This window comes from Mauremys reevesii, linkage group 2 (genome assembly GCF_016161935.1).
Source record: "Mauremys reevesii isolate NIE-2019 linkage group 2, ASM1616193v1, whole genome shotgun sequence".
NCBI lineage: Eukaryota > Metazoa > Chordata > Testudines > Geoemydidae > Mauremys > Mauremys reevesii.
The window spans coordinates 213,531,167-213,548,892 of record NC_052624.1 but is presented as its reverse complement, the minus strand read 5'-3'; the positions used below and the strand labels follow the sequence as shown (position 1 = coordinate 213,548,892).

The 17,726-nt window shown below is 37.9% G+C and overlaps 1 protein-coding gene across 16 annotated transcripts in view; it reads left to right on the top strand.

Moving 5' to 3' along the window:
* Positions 1-17,726, top strand: part of CCDC178 (coiled-coil domain containing 178) — a 350,640-nt gene that overhangs the window by 238,849 nt on the left and 94,065 nt on the right. For 13 of the 16 annotated variants that reach the window (XM_039524821.1, XM_039524816.1, XM_039524815.1 and 10 more), the window contains one exon: positions 12,382-12,531. The exons of 1 other annotated variant lie outside the window; for it this stretch is intronic. In XM_039524821.1, the coding sequence (XP_039380755.1) occupies positions 12,382-12,531 (150 nt within the window). Of the gene's footprint in view, positions 1-12,381; positions 12,532-15,336; positions 15,369-15,586; positions 15,621-17,726 lie in introns of those variants that run through there. 2 more of the 16 variants (XM_039524828.1, XM_039524826.1) reach the window with 2 other exon arrangements.

The window sequence follows — 17,726 nt, the reverse complement described above, 5'->3', positions numbered from 1 at the left end:
GGTGAGGATAGCATGATTTGTTATTGACAAATCCATGCTGGATATTCCTTATCACCCTAATATCCTCCATGTGCTTACAAATTGATTAATAATTTGTTCCACTGTCTTTCCAGCTATCCAAGTTAGGCTGACTGATCTATAATTCCCCAGGTCCTCCTTGTTCTCCTTTTTAAAGATAGAGTGATTGCAAACTTCACCCTAAAGGTGTTAAGATTCAACCTCATCCTGATCTCTTGAAGCAGAGAGTTGCACAGCCGGTGGACTCCTAATAAGAACACCCTGTTCCTGGTCACCAAGAGTTTCTTTGGGATCTCTGTGCATTAACGCTATTGTGGGTCATCAAGTAAGATGGTCTCTGAGGTACCTGGGATCCAACCAATTAAGGGCATAGGTTATTTAGACCTGAATCTTCAAGCAAATCCAGAATTGAACAAGGAACTAGTGCAGTATTTATTTTTCTTTCACTGAAACTAATTGAAAATTTTCAACAATTTTTTACTAAAATGAAATTTTCTGCCAACATTTTTTGTTTTGGCCAAAAAGGCATTTTCCATTGGAAAAAAACTCTCAACAGAAATTTTCTGATCAGTTCTGTAAGGAACCTTAAGAAGAGAACAACTGAAGTTGTGCTTAGTCCTTTGGACACTGACTTGATTGTAGTTCACAGTAGCCTGTAAATTTTAAGCTACTATTGTAAAATGAAAAAATAAACTGTAGCAAGACCATGAAAAAGTACCTTAATGTTTAATTTTAATCTTAATTATCAAACCAGCCTAACAGCATACACAAAAGCAACAAAGTAAAGAGTTTTGGCAGTTTTATTTTTTTACTATGTAAATGGGCATTGCATTACTACATAAAATGCAAATTAAAAAAAAAACTCAACTAAGAAGACTGTTGGGTGTCAGCCATGTGCATTATTACTGTGTTGAAGTTCACTGATGCAAAATGGCTTGTCAGTGAACCAAAGTACATAATTTTGATTAGCCAACATTAAAACCTAAAAGATTGCTTCCAGAGCTTTTTCTTCAGAACTAAGTAACAATAATGTTTACCATCATCAAAGGGATGTTGGTAGAGTTAGTTAGTTAGTGCTTTAACTGTATATCACTTTGAAAAACAAAAAGCACTAGGATCCAAGAGCCTCATGCTTTTCAGACATGTCGCGAGAATACCACAAGACATTCTGGTGAATGCCATTCTCCAGGTAGCTTGTAACAGCCGGGATAATATTCCAAGAAGTAGAGGTGGCCCAGAGGCAGACCCCCCTTATTACATGTGTTTGTCAAGTCTGTTCTGATGTTGGACTGTCAGGCCATCAAACCCTTGAGTCCTCATAGGAATGGACCAAATGGTGAATGATTGCTAAAGCTGACTGTTTAGCTAAGCATTAAAGAAGACTAGGACCCCAGTACTGCAAGCTGATGGCTGTTGCTACATAGAGCTCCATTGAAGACACATGAATTAATTTGCAAGAACAAGATTAAGTGCTAAATATTGTTATGTTTTGTTACAGTGAAAGAAAATGTCATCCTGTAAACTATCATACTTTTCCAGATATTTTAGATTATATTATTAGCATATTATTTTTATAGAGCACCGTAATTATATCAAAATGTGACATCATTAACCCTGAAATCTCTGTATTCAGACCACTCTACGACTCCAAATAACTATGCAAACTATTCAGTTTTTTTTCTAGGTATGTAGTGCAATATTACTTTATGATGAACTTTGTTGCTGCCTCCAGAACTCTTTCAATCTATGATTTTTTACAGCTGTATAATTAGAATAACTTTTGGTTATTGCATTGGAGTTTGAATTCTGTCGGCCAACAAGGGGGCACATAATATATTTGCATCATCCACTCTTTGCAGCACTACCAATGCAAAGATATTATTCTTTGTAATTACAGAAAGAAAGGGTCTCTGTAGTGTTAAGTGACCTTTCTGTGAGTGATCAGCCTTTTCCCTCGGTGAAGTGGAAATGTACATTACTAAAAATGTGAGTAAATAGGAGGTCTTTATAAATCTCAAGACTGTTCAAATTGGAAGAAATAAATGGATATATAACTATACTGTTGAGTTTTTCCCATGAGAGTGCTAAAAGAAAAGCCATTGTCTCACTTAATCTGCTCTAAAGTATTGACAGGTATGTGTAATCAAATTGTGATGATGTAGAAGAAAATTTAATGAGGCAATAATAGGCAAATAAGTTTGTGTTTAACAGTCTAAAACTATGTTATGCTGAAAGCAATAATGAAATCGTAAACTGATTTTTTGTGTTTTAGACAAAGTATATAAATTGTAAGGATCAGAGAGGGAAACTGAAAAAGTTCTCAATCCTAAACAATTTCAGAACATTTTTCACAAACTTCTGAACTTCAAGCCAGCATAAAGACCTGCTAAATTTTACATCTAACCTCAAATGGAGTCCCTTTGAACTCATACATTGGCTTTGTATGGTACTCAGTGGGACAGTCCATGAGGACAAAGTCTAGCAAACCTCAGTTCACAATGAGGGCTCTAGATTGTACATGACATTTTAACAGGATGGTTTTTATCATTTTTGTTTGGATATTTTTCTCAGTAAAATACAAAAGCAATGGATTAAAGAGGTCTGTTTCTCAAAAGTTTCTAGTGGGCTGCTGTGGTTCCAAAGCATTTTACTACCATCTTCATGGATCTTTTGTCATGTTATCACTCTTTTCCCTTCTTTAAAGAATTTGCTTATTTTCTGTTCTGCTGTTTGAATGACTAGATGCATTTGTCTTCCTCATGCTACCTTTTTTGTTTTGCAGACTGTGCTCATTCACGTTTTCTCCAACAGCATTGTTATTTATTCTTTTGCCTATTTTTTGCCTTTGCATTTTCACTTGCACTCTCAATCTGTACTTTTTAATACTTTTTTACTTTTCACTTTTTTACATCCATTAATTTGTTCCTGTGATATCTTACATTCTTTTTCAAGCACTTCTTTGTCAGTCAGAAGTGCATGGAGTCTTGATTCAGCTTTGTTGCAGCATTTTCCAGATTCTTCACTGTACTTTCTGATTGCTTCTTCAGAGCATTATTCTTTGTCCATTTCTGTCATGCTAACATTTTTTCCGGTCCCCCACACTGAAATTCCCTGAGTCATGGGACTTTAATGGGATCTTTACTAAATTAATGAAAACCGTTCCTGAGCCATTTTAGAAAAGCAGAATTACAAGATAAATAATCATTCTGTGATCCTAGTGAGGATAGGGGCATAAGTTGAGATGGTCTGAGGAAAAGTTTGGAGTAGAAGCACAATTCCAGGTGTCCAGGTGCACTGAATGATTGTAGAATCTTCATCCTATGAATGTCCTTAGTAACATGGCATGCAATTAGCATAAAATTTGTGGCACCTGCCCATTACATTTCACATGTCACTGGTGGAGTTCAAGCTGACGTTTTAGCCTGGTACAAGCAGCAGGTCGAGACTTTGCAGGACCTAGAAGAAAACAAAAAATTAGTTTTAAGTTTAAATGTGATGAATGCCCCTTTTGCCCAAACTTTTTTGCGATGAGAATGGTAAGTGAGGGGAGATTTGGCAAGGAGTGAAAGTGTATTCAACTTACAATTCTGCAGTAGTTTGAGTTTTCATAACAAACACAGGAAGAATTGATTCCACCAGCAAACTCTCAATCTGTAAGGTGAGAAGTATTTTCCAAATTAAGTTTGCTTAACCTCTGGAGAAGACAAACTATTTCTCTTTTTGGTCTTCTCTTGCTTTTTTAGAATCATTTTTCATGCCTAAGGCCTTTTTTTTTTTAATGGACCTTGTATACTTTGGCTGGTGTGGTCCTCAGATACCATACAGTGGTGGCAATTACAACATTGATGTTTATTTACCATTTGCAATGGTAACTTTTCCACAGATTTCCTAGTATTCTCTGAGTATTTGAGAGTATTGTGAAGACTGCAGAAATGTTAATTACTTGCAAATACTGATTGTGAACATATTAATGGCAACCCATATATGTCCCTAAATCAAGGTGCCATTCTGGAAGCAAGCTGTGTCTCCCACACTCCTCATAACTTACTAAGGGAGCCAATCATCTCTACATCTTTGCTTTTATTATTTTCAGGTTTCTAATATGTCCATAGTATTTGATTACTCTTAACAAATTATTACTGAGTTCAAGGATGATTTTTGAATGGAGTATGAATTTCTGCTCTTTGGTCTACTCCAAAGACCTCTAATTTGAAGCACTCAACTCAGAGAGAAACCAAATGACCCAATCATGTCATTGTGAAAATAACTACCCAAAGAGACAAGTCTTCCAGCATGTTCTAAAGGTCACAAGACTTGAGCTCTGTCTAAACTTTGGTGGAAGTCTGTTTTGTGGCTGCATGCCTTTTTCTGAGAAAGGTCTGCCCCCAGCCTGTGATGCATAAACTAGGCTCCGTCAACCAGTGTCCCTGCTGATACCACCTTCTGTTCTAGGACCCAAAGGATATGTTTATACAGCAAATAAAAAGCCGCTGCTGGCCCAGGCCAGCCAACTTGGGCTCTCAGGGCCTGGGCTGTTTCATTGCTTTGTAGATTTTCAGGCTTGGGCTGGAGCCCAAACTCTGGGACCTCCCACACCACAGGGTACTAGAGCTTGGGCTTGAGCCTGAGCCTGGATGTCTACACAGCAATGAAACAGCCCTGCAGCCCCATGGGCCCAACCGAGTTGGCTAATATGGGCCAGCCATGAGTGTGTTGTTGCTGTGTAGACATACCCAAAGAGAGAGAGAGAAAGCCAGACCCCAAGCTCTTTCAGGGCTTTGTAGATAAGCACCAGAATGTTGAACTGGACTCTGAACTGGATGGATTCTGTGGGTGCACTTTAAAATTTGGCTTTGATTTTAGCAGCAAAGAGTCCTGTGGCACCTTATAGACTAACAAACGTTTTGCAGCATGAGCTTTCGTGGGTGAATACCCACTTCTTCGGATGCAAGCAGTGGAAATTTCCAGGGGCAGGTGAGTATATATAAGCAAGCAAGAAGCAAGCTAGAGATAACGAGTTTAGATCAATCAGGGAGGATGGGGCCCTGTTCCAGCAGCTGAGGTGTGAAAACCAAGGGAGGAGAAACTGGTTCTGTAATTGGCAAGCCATTCACAGTCTTTGTTTAGTCCTAAGCTGATGGTGTTAAATTTGCAGATGAACTGGAGCTCAGCAGTTTCTCTTTGAAGTCTGGTCCTAAAGTTTTTTTGCTGTAGGATGGCCACCTTAAAATCTGCTATTGTGTGGCCAGGGAGGTTGAAGTGTTTTCCTACAGGTTTTTGTATATTGCCATTCCTAATGTCTGATTTGTGTCCATTTATCCTTTTCCTTAGAAACTGTCCAGTTTGGCCGATGTACATAGCAGAGGGGCATTGCTGGCATATGATGGCATATATTACATTGGTGGAGGTGTAGGTGAATGAACCGGTGATGGTGTGGCTGATCTGGTTAGGTCCTGTGATGGTGTTGCTGGTGTAGATATATGGGCAGAGTTGGCATCGAGGTTTGTTGCATGGGTTGGTTCCTGAGCTAGAGTTACTATGGTGCGGTGTGCAGTTGTTGGTGAGAATATGCTTCAGGTTGGCAGGTTGTCTGTGGGCGAGGACTGGCCTGCCACCCAAGGCCTGTGAAAGTGTGGGATCATTGTCCAGGATGGGTTGTAGATCCCTGATGATGTGTTGGAGGGGTTTGAGCTGGGGACTGTATGTGATGGCCAGTGGAGTCCTGTTGGTTTCTTTCTTGGGTTTGTCTTGCAGTAGGAGGCTTCTGGGGCTTCTACAGAACCAGACTAACACGGCTACCCCTCTGATGCTTTGATTTTAGAGGAATTGCCAATTCCAGCATAATTCATACGCTTAAAATAGAGAATACTGCTCAAACTTGTAAACCTCTAAAACTAGAATAAACTTCGTTACACATTCTGTAACCACAGTCAGCCAGGAAATATTGGGGTGGTGTACCCTTGTCGACCTTCCCCGCTTAGAAGGTGAATTGCAACATATTGTAATAGCTACAGATTCCAGTTATTCAAAGTGCTTTCCTCTGCTGACCAATGTCCACTTCTGTCTTACCAGACTGAGCCTGTTGGCTTGAGCAGCTTTTCATTCAGGTCTGTACTTTACACAGACATTGGTATATTGGGAGACAGCACTATGTAGCAGTTGTTACTATAGGAATGTATGGTGATTAAAAATATTAATTGATTTGTCTGTTGAAGATTTAGCAGTTACTATGTATCATCTGTAAAGATAGCATCCTGAATCTCCATGTGACATTTCCCTTAGAAAACCTTTATCGCTATGGAAACTAAAATTAAAACAGAGTTGTTTGGTCTATATTTGAATAACATGAAACAAACTTATTTTGATAGTCATTGTTCATAATTTAATAAGGAAAATGAGCTCTTTTATTGTTCATCATTATATTCTATTTATGTAACATGATTGGTTAACGTATTAGTACTTCACTGTATACAATGATAAATGTACAAGTTATATTTTCGTTACTTTTGACATGAAAAATAAACTAGTTAGTAGGTTTCCCAAATTTCAGAACCCCATACTTTGGGTAAGTGCTTCAAAAATTGTAAACAAATGAATAGTTGCACCCAGAATATACATAGGCAATATAAAATTATACCTTTTTTTACGTAATTGTGTTTGATGTGTTTTTAAGGTTATTTATATAACTTATGTAATTTTGTTATTTTTTAGTGTTCATTGTTAATATTTGCTTTATCTATTTATTTCGGTTTACAATGCAATTTTTCACTGTGATTGAACTATATTGGATATGACACTTCCACATTCTTAGGTTCAGATCTCAGGAGTAAGAGAGGTTCAGATTCTGACTATGAAGCATAACAATTTAGAACCCTGGGAGAGCATCTCTAATCATGTGACCTGACAATTTAAATAGAATGTCATAGTCTCCAAGTTCCAGTTCCTTTACTCTTGTAACAATTAAGGGACTTTCACTATGCACGAGAGATTTCTAATGGTTTTCCATTAGAAATAAACATATAAAAACATTTCCTAACCTCTACATTTAAGTCAATATTTTTTGTTGGTTTTCATAGGTCTGTATCAGACGATTTTCCATGTGTTTTACTCTTTGAGAAAAGATCATACAATTGTTAAAATTCTGTAGAAAGAATTGTACTTATATTTTTGTAAAATATATATTCTTTTAATGTTCAGTGTTTATTCCCTTTGTGGGGCTTGAGTCACTCCCATTGGCATAACATGGTAAAAATTGCACTTGGCTGCATGCCAGTGAGGTGGTAGACTTCTACCAGCAACATCTTTCATCAGGTAAGGGCAGCTTTCCTTTCTGGTAGTAGCTACAGAATGAGCTGCACCTTGGTTTGCAGTGGCAAAAATCTGCATGAGCAAGGAGATAATCTTCGCCATAATACATGTTTTGTTTTGTTTGCTTTTGTTTGGTTTTTTTCCCCCTGGGATCAGGGAAGGCAAAGGGTGTTAAACTTCCTTAAGTTTTGACATAACAAGCAGCACAGAATGCTTGTTTGGTAACTAAGATTCCAAAAACTGTTTAACTTTTTTCCTCGCGTCAACAGGGCCGACTCCAGGCACCAGCATTCCAAGCTGGTGCTTGGGGCGGCATTCTGCAAGGGGCGGCAGTCCCTGTTGTTTTGCCCCCAAGCAGCGTGCCGAATTGCCGCCGTGGGCGGGTCGTGTGCCCTTAGGGCGGCAGGTGCGTTTCCGCGGCAGCGCCAATTCGGCGCCAGCTTCTATGTTTAGCTGTCCCGGGCGGCTTCAGCTAAACATAGAAGCTGGCGCCGAATTGCCGCCACCGCGGAAATGCACCTGCCGCCCTAAGGGCACATGGACTGCCGCACCCCAGGGCCCAGGGCGGCAATTCGGCGCGCTGCTTGGGGCGGCGAAAACTGTAGAGCCGGCCCTGCCCGTCAATGTAATAATACATTGTAGAATTTATATTTTCAAAATTTGCACAATTTCTTACTTGCATACACTGTAGAATTTGAGTTGAGTACATTGTGAAATTTCAGCATACTCTAAATTTTGTTCTCAGCCAGTCTTCAAGAACTTACTAGTTTATTTATTTTTTGTGACTAACAAAACACAAAGCATTTGCTACTCAATTTTTAAAGATGAGAATGACCCAGTATTTCCTCATACCGTTTGACCAAGTATTTAGCCGGGCTGTGCTCTGGCTAAGGATGAAATTCAAGAATACGGAGACTTTTGACTGCTCAGACATTTGTGTACAGTAGTGGTGACCTAGTTTAGCTTCTGTTGTGAGATCATGTTTAAGTCTGGTACATGCATTTCTTACACATTTCTTAAGGAAAAATATAACATGACTTTGTCTTTCATTGATTTATAAAGGAACAAAACATTTGAAAAACTAGAAGTTGCATTTCCCCTCATTTTATGGGTAAAGGATATTTTGAATGTCATTCAAATAAGGTAGTTGATAGGATTTTGCACATTAATGTTAGAAATTTAAGTGTAAAGTAATTATGGAATATCAGACTTACAATTATAACTTTTAATTGTATTTCTAAAGAAAATATTATTTTGTGTGTTTTACTATAAAAACATTCCATCAGACATTACCAACATTTAAGCACTTTTCTTTTCCAAGATAAATAATATATCATTATATAATCTTAATATTAAAATTAGCAGAAATGGCTCAGATGCATTCTATTGAGAAACAGAGATAATTTGTCCTGTCCTGGTTCTCTGCCTATGTCTTTAATCTCTCCTTCAGTGTGTCCTTCAGAAGACTCGCCTCATCCCATCTCCAACTTTTTGTAGGGTTCCACAGGGCTCTGGTGTTCTTAAGCCCGTTCTTTTCTCCCTTTACCCCTTATCTCTGTGCAATATCTTTAAACACAAGTTCAACTACAATCTCTATGCTGACAACTCACAGATCTACCTCACTGCCCAAGACCTGGCTGTTGTCCAAACTAAAATCTTAACCTGTCTCTTTGACACATCCTCATGAATGTCTAGCCATGAGCTCTACCTCAACATGGCTAAAACAGAATTCTTAATCCCCCCCCCCCCCCCGCAAAAAACCCCTCCTGGCCACCTCCTTGATCACTGTGGACAACACCACCATCCTTCCTATCACTCAGGCCTGTGTCATCTTTGACTTGAACTTTTCTCTAGGTCCTCACATCCAAGCTATGTTAAAATCTTGCCAATTCTTTCTACATAACATCTAAGATACGGCCTTTCCTATCCATCCACACAGCTAAAACTCCTATCCAGGCACTCCTCATCTTGTGTCTCAATTTCTGCAACCTCCGGTCTTGATAAATGCAATGCTTTACTCATATCCATTCAGAATACTATAGCAAAGATTATTTTCCTAGCCCATTACTTTGACTATGCCACAGCTTCCCTTTCTCTGTCACATCAAACATAGGCTCTTTGTCTTCATTCTCCAGGCCCTTCATAGCCTTACATATCTCTTATTAGCTATCAAGATGTTTACTCCTCTTTCTAATCAAACCACAATGCCAGTCTCCATTGTCCACTTGTTAGATTTTCAAACAAGCATCTTTGTGTTTTCTCCCGTGCTGCACCTTGTGCTTGGGAGGAGCTCCCCATAAACATCTGCAAAGCTATCTCATTATCCTCTTTCAAAATCCTCTTTAAAACTCTCCTTTTCTATGATGCCTACGAAAAAACCCAACAGTTAGGGCACTGGCGTGCTGAGATCCCTTATTGTCATTACAACCAATATTGTATCCTAGTGTTCTTGTACGTATCTGTCTGCCTGTATTCATCTGTTGTCTCTTCTCTCATCCTTAGATGGTAGGCTCTTTGGGGCAGAGACAGTCTTCTTCTTCTGTGTTTGTACAGCACCTTGCACAATGGAGTTCTGGTTCATGACTAATGCTCCTGGGTTCTATGCTAATACAAATAAAAAAACAATAATTTGGAATATTCCATCATGACAGCAACTGCAAGGCTGGGAGGGATTTAATATAACCTTTCTTTGTTTATAAATATAAATGTACATTCCAATGTCATAATTTGTTTCAATTTTTAATATATTTGAAGTGTTTCATGACTACATCTTTCTGAAATTACAGAGTGTTTTTGTGAGCTCTTTCAGTAATAACAAGTATTGCCAAACATGTTTTTGTCTTTTATTATGTCTCTAGTAAAGTTTCAATTTTACACTTAAACCAGAGATTTGGACTTATTATTATGTATGAAAAATATAGCATAACCCCTGCAAAATTATAGCATTTATTCATTGAGTACAGAATAAATGTTCTTAGAATTTCCAATGAAATCCATTGATTGAAATTAAATAAATTTAATATTGGGTCCTTTAAAAAAATTAGTGTTATCAGACCTTTTTTTTTTGGGGGGTCTATAATGCTGTCAGTAACAAAATTATATAGGCTGCTTGAACTTTCATAACTGAAAATGCTTTCTTAAATAGAGGATGAAGAAAAATGTTCTACTTCAGAGAACAGACCCTTTTAAAGATGGGGCTAGATCCTAGCTTTCTCCAGGTACTCAGCCACAAGCTGCCCTAGCGGTTTTTCTACTCTTCACTGCATAGATGTCCACCATCCCTAAGGGCAGCTAGGCTTCAGTATTTTGGGGAAACAACTGGAGGCAGCGGCCTTGTGAAAGAGGGCATTTGAACTGAGGGCAGCTTGTGGCCTCAGGGCAGGTCTATACTACCGCTTAAGTCCACCTAACTTATGTCACTCAGGGCTATGAAAAAGTCCCCCCTCTCTGAGCGACATAAGTTTTGCACTGTCCATACCAGTGCTATGTCAGCGGGAGAGTCTCTCACTGAGGGGGGAAATTATGCTGACAGGAGTGTGCTCTTCTGTCAACACAGCACATCCAGTGAAGAAGTGCAGCTGCGCTGATGTAGTGCTGTAGTGTAGATTTGCCCTTATTCCAATTAAGAACAGTAGGAGATGGTAGCCACTTCAAAAGGTCAATTCTTCATGAAATTGCCTGTAATAGAACATTATTTGCTAGCATCTGCTGAAGAAGAAACTACCAGTTTAAGGAATTGACAAGAAATGATCATTAATCCTATTTTTTTAAATTCCCTGTTGCACCTGATCTGCCAAACAGGGAGGGCAGAAAAGAGGGGAAAGCTAGTTGTGTATGCATGTGTGTGAAGGAGAGACCAAGAGAATGTGGGTGGCAGAAGGGAGAAATTGGGATGTGTGAGCATAGGGGAATGTGGCTGATGTAGTAGGGGAGGGAGAATGTGGGCATGATGGAGGGATGTGTGTATGCCAGGTTACATAGGGGAAGTGCAGAAGGCAGAGGGAGTTTCATGGTGAACATGCACGCCGTCAAATGCACAGGGAAGGGAAGTTTAGTGTGTTTGTGCAAGGGAAGATGGAGGCTAAGAGGAGGCTGATGGGGTATACGCTAGTTGCTTTGCCTGGCTCTAGCCATGCAAAGGAGCTTTAAACCCAGCTTAATTGCCCAGTATGCTCTGGCTACTTTGTGCTGCTCCAGAGTGGAGTAAAGTAGCCAGAGTATATTGATGAATGTGGCCACAGAACTTAAAATTTAAATAGTTACTTAAGAGTGATACTTCACATATTCAAAGCATTAGAGACATCACATGATAACGTTGACTTTCTTGTTCAGAGTTTAGTTGTTAAAATAACAAAAAAGAAATTCCCAGAGAAAAACTAAGTTAAAATGGAGTTATGGTTGAGAGTATATATCATAAATGTAAGGTTAAATACACTACACTACGATTATTGCATAATCAAGCATTATGAACCCAAGAAATCCAAAGTTAATGTTAAACTTAAAAGAAATCCAAACATGTTAAGTTACAGAACTGCATATTAGAGCACCCCAAAAGCCTGAACTCTGCCCTGTAGAAGGGGAAAACTCAGATGTGCCTTTAAAAATCAGTTCAATCTAATCTGGGACTAGAAATACTACAATACCTTAATCATAACTATATGGCTATTGCATAGTATCACTCAGCCTAGTGAGAACACTGAAAAGTAAAATCATTATAGGGAACGGTTTATGGCATTCTGTAGAAACTAAGGAAATTTACATTATCATTTTTTTGCAGAAAGAGTTTACGAAATAGTACAGAAATTCAGTAGTTGCTATTTTAACACTGTTTTGTGTGCAAAACATTTATTAATAGTTTAAACCTACAACATAAATGTACTATGTGAAATTCTGACTCCATTAAATTCAATGAGAGTTTGCCATTAACTTCACTGGGATCAGGATTTCACCACTGTGTGTATATTGTACAAATGTGCATGACTGATAAAAGTTAAGAAAAACTGTTATTTAAGCAGATATTTTTCAATAATTGTAATCAGTAACCTTTCTCTTTAGATTACTCTGGAGCAGATGATAAAAGAAAATTTGTGGTTATCACAAGAGTATCAGATCTTTCAGAAATATTATTTAAATGATAAAGAAAACCTTATGGATCTCTATGATGATAGGGTCAAGGTGGAAGCTGCAGTTAGAGATCATCAGCAGGTACAGTACTAATATAATGCATTTGATTCCTTAACTAGTGATCTGTTTTCTAAAATTTATTTATTTATTATGGCTACTTAATGAAATTGAATAATCATGCAATCCGTGGCCTGAATTCTTGTGATGCCTGGCTATTGTATGCTGTTTGTATTTTTAATTTGACTTGTATAGGACAGTTTTTGTAAGAAGATGCTATAAGGATATGTAGGGTCTCGCTATAAGGATATGTACACCCTCACTCTAAATCATCCATTTTTGGTACCTAAATTGTATCTATACCTTAGTTCCAGTAATTTCATGTAATTCAGTATTGCAAAGATCATCTTTGTAGTACATCTTTTGTTAGCAAAAGCATTGGGAGTTCACTGATATCAACAGCCAAATTAAGGCTCCAATTCAGGAAAACAAACATAAGAATACTTCCCTATTCAGGAAATAACTTAAATGCAAGCTTAACTTCAAGCACATGCATAAATCCCATTCCAGTCAGTTATTAACTGCTTCAATAAATACCCATAATTATGGTATGATAGCAGTTGTTTCATAGTTTAAGGTTGTATTTGAGTTTTCATTATATGTCTGATTTTGCACCAATCTCCACACTTTTTTAATACTGACAAAAAGTCATATCTGCCTCAGAAGCACTAGATTAAATCTGAGGCCAAGGAAGAATTTTTCTACAGCATACAAAAACACTTAGGTTTTTCTACAATGTGTTTAAAATAATCAAATGAACAAGACAGAGGTAGAACCTAGTTTGCTGAACTTCCCTGATGAGATATAGTGCCCATGACTCAATGTTAATCAACTAAAGTCTCATTTCAAAAGTTCTTAACTTTTGATTTGTAACATGCTATGGAACATCAAGTCAATGATATGTACCACATCAAAGAACGGTTGGAAACCTATGTTTTAATATTCTAAGAAAATAGTGTTCATCCATTTTTTTCCAGTGATAGACTTCAAAATGTAAACCAATCCCTGGGATATCTGTTCAGTGGGGGAAAAAAGATAAATTTTCTAATATTCTAGCTGGATTTTAGGTTTTTTTTTATCTCTTGCATTTTTGAGAGTTTATATGCATTTAAATCACTGTTATGTTGTCACTACCTTAACTTTCCTAACAATTTTTGGTGGGAAATCTCATAAACTCAATTCAGTTGTGCAAGAATCTAGTCCCACTATAGTAGCCATATTAAAAAGCAGGTGAGATTAGGCCACTTCCTCAAAGCATTCTTCTTTACAGGATACTCTAAAAGACTCCAAATTACCTGCTAGACTTCAGTATCTAATTTTTTTTACAAGCACCTACATTTTCATCATACAAACACATCAGCTGTGCATTTATTCATCAACTATACGCATTCTGTCAGCCATTCATTGCTCATGTTGAAATTGAATGTGTTCCACTTGTTACTGACAATTGTCAATAGGCAAGTAATCAGTGTATTCTTGTTGATCTCACAGCCTTCCATTTTTCAATCAGTAAACAGTTTTAAGAGTCAAAATGTAGGTTTAATCACGTTTGAAAGAAGGAGCTAGAGATTTATGATTTATGAAAATGATTAGCAATGAACCACATATATCCAGTTTGGTCCTGCTTTGAGCAGAGGGTTGGACTAGATGACCTCCTGAGGTCCCTTCTAACCCTGATATTCTATGATTCTATGATTCCAGTGTGTGGCTTATAACTGCTACCTCAACTAGGAATTTTAGGGAAGTCTAGAATTTGACAGTGTGCCAGTGCCATTTAACAAAGGCACATAAACCAAGAAGTTGGAGTTCTGTGTAGGATATTAACTTCAGAGGATTATAGTGACTGCTAACTAACTTTCCTTTTTGATAACCTTTAACGTTCTAAAATGAATAACCTGTCTAGCTATAAAGACAAAATAATCACATCAGCACCAGAGGGAGAATTTTTTTCAAAAATAATGACAAATGAAGTAAAGATGTTGGTTACATATAGGTCCTATAAAAAGGAGGCATATTTTCTCAGTTTTTTTACTAATAAATGACTCACAACTGCAACAGAAAATCATTTCTGTAGGAGTGCCAGTGTAATGATTTTTCTAGCTGCTGTACTATGCATATAGATCACAGTGACATGAACATTTGAGAAGAAAAGAATGTATTCATTTCCCTAAATCTACAGAGCTCTCTTTTCCTTCTATATCTTAGATATATGTGACAATCAAAATTAGCAGTCACTTTTTTAAAAGTATTGATTTAAAAGATAAAATAGCAATGTTTGTCTTGTTCTGATTAATTTCAACTGGATATGGCACTCACTTACTGCCTTAAACTGTTGAGAAATTGCTGTGTCCTTATCAAATAGTTGCTTCATTCAATCCCAAAAGTGTCTCAATTTCAGTGATGAAGTACTTCCTTCATACCATGTAGATCTATATTATGGCTTTGCAAGTCTCTGGACTACAGGTTGGAGAAACACCTGTAGTGCTCCAGCATTGGTGAATAGAGGGGATATGCCTGTAAAAATATATCTCCATGGGCATTGAGGAAGCCAGGGGTCACTCTTTGGGGAGGCAGTAGGTGGCACAATTTCCACACTACTGCTCACAGCCTTCCTAGAGGGCTGGGTGTGGCTTAGCAGGAAGGCGAGAATCCTTGCTTTTATGAGTTGCTACCAATGGTGGAAGCATCTGCTGCATGCACTGTATAGTTGCTTTTTTAGTACTTTGCCTCCTATAGTCTCCTTCCTCCCAACTCTACCTCATTACTGTTGTGTTGCCAATTCTCACAATTTTATTGCAAGTTTTGCAATATTTAATGTTCTTCTTTAAGCCCCAGCTCCTGGGATCAAGTGCTGTAATTAGGTAAGAATCTCTGCTTCTATTTTTAAAAAAAGTTTCTAATCCTCACGGTTTTATAGAAAAGCTTGAAAATGTGACTCAAGAGAAATCTACATGGTTAAAAACCAGAGGACAAAGGTAAAGAACACAAAATTTATTATTTTTTAAATTTCCTAATCTTTAAGTCAATCTTATGATTTTGGGAGCCTGACTCTTGGTTTTCAAATGCTTTCTGTTGGCAGTATTTCTGCTGCAAAGTAGTAATAGGAGGAACCGTATCAAAATATCAGCCTCACAGCTTTTGACCCCCTGCATAATCTTCTAGTGAGAGATTGAAGAATAGGAAAAGATCTTTAAAAGAGTGAGTATAGGAGCAGGAGCCATTGATGTAGTGGGTGAAAGACTTGAGGGTGTGAGGAAGGAAGAGCATTCTGGAGCCAAGAGCTATGAATGAAACCCCTGGAGAGGCAGAGAGATGAGACCCAGGCAAAGGGAAAGGTATGGAGGAGCAGTGGAAGGTGAGAGACCGCAGGGTACAGGGATGGCTCTGGAGAAGAAGTTGTTCAAGAACAACTGGGGAAGGGATAAATCAACAGGTTAAGGGTAAGGGAGCACAATGTGACAGGAGAGGGGAAGAGAGGGAGAAATGCCAAAGGGGAAGAGAGAAAGAAAGACATGGAAGATAGGGATAGGAAAGGCTCCAGATGGAAGATGAGAGAGGGGGTTTGTAGATCGGGAGGAAGAAATGCCAAGGGATTTTCTCAAAAGGGCAAAGGAGGATGCAAGCAGACTCTCAAGGAGAAGAGAGTGATCTCAGAAATGAAGAGAAAGATGTAGACGGCTGGCAAGGAAGGAGAGGGGAGAGGCTACAGGTGTTGGATGAGATGTCATAGGGAAGACTGTTTTGATGGGGGAGAAAGACACCAACTGGAAGGAAAAAAACCTGAATGAAGAATTAATTTTTCAGCTTGGTGGCTGAACCACAAAATAAAACTAAAAATGTGTTTGTTTTTCACCAAAATGGAATTTTTTTGGTTTTTCTCACCCAAATGAAAAAATGAAAAGGTTCATTCAGGTCAAGTGCTGATTTGAATCAACATTTCATTTAGAAAATGTTGATTTGAAATGAAATGTCAAAACTGCTTGTTTAAAAAATGGTGACACAAAACATTTGGACATTTCCAAAAAATAGTTGTTTTGTTTTTTCTCCACCCCCGCCCCCGCAAACCTCCCTATTCACTGCATTCAACCCAAATTTGCGAATAGTTTCAGTATCCCAAAAAATACATTTTCCAGCCAATTTACTCTAGAGGAGGCGCATGGGGGGAAAGTCATCCCCATGAGAAAGAAGGGAATGGGAGAGGGAGCAAGAAGGGTTTCAGAAAAGCAGAGATGAAGAATGGAAGGAGAGGGAAAAGAAAAGGGGTGTCTCTATGGACAGATTTAGATGAATGGTGGGCAAAAATAAATAGTAGATTAAATTTAAATATAGTGAGACAGGCACAGAAGGAAAAAGAAAATTGTTGATCAAATAAAATAAAAACAAGTGAGAGACTGTAATGTTATTTATTTTTATGTGAATTTCATAGAAAGTTTGGTGCCAAAATGTAATCTAAAGTACACTATAAATATATCAATCAGGGGAACTTGGTTTCTTAGGATTAGAAGGGTTTGTGAGACCCATTGTAATGTTTGATGGAGGGCCATCTTCTTGTGTATGCTGGAAAGCAATAATTTGTTTTGATTTCATGTGTGTATACAATGTTGATGCTGGACTTGTGTATGTGAGTGCGTGTGTGCATGAATGCACGTGAGAAGAAAATGCAAGGATGTTTGAAGCCCTATGATCTTGGTGCACATTATTACAAAAATTTGCAAATCATTCTCAAAGGGGGTAATTAATCCTAGGGCTTTATGCAACACTGAAGCACTGTGTTAAGGATTTAGCCCAGGATTTTCAAAAATAGGGACTTATAAATAAGATCTTGAACACATATATTTCAAAAGTGCTGGCCAACCAGCACCTCCCATTGACCTTTATTTAAAAAAAAATCATAAGTACTATTTGAAAGTTTTTGAAGTATATCCTCAGTTCAGTGACAGAGGCATTAAAGAGTCTCTTAATGTTATCTCTCTCTGTTGTTGACATGTAATGGCAATATGATTTAGATTAACTAGATTAGGTCTAAATTTAAGCTTTCTTTGACATAATTCATTTATCTAACCAGTTCTCTACTGTTGTAAAGACAGTACTGCCTTAGGGCTGGAGAGGGAGGTTGTTGGACAGCTGCTTTTCAGAGTTAAAAGTCATAATATTTAGTTTCATTTACAAAAGTAAAATGTATTTTTATTAATAAAGGTGCTTTGGTGCACATATAATCA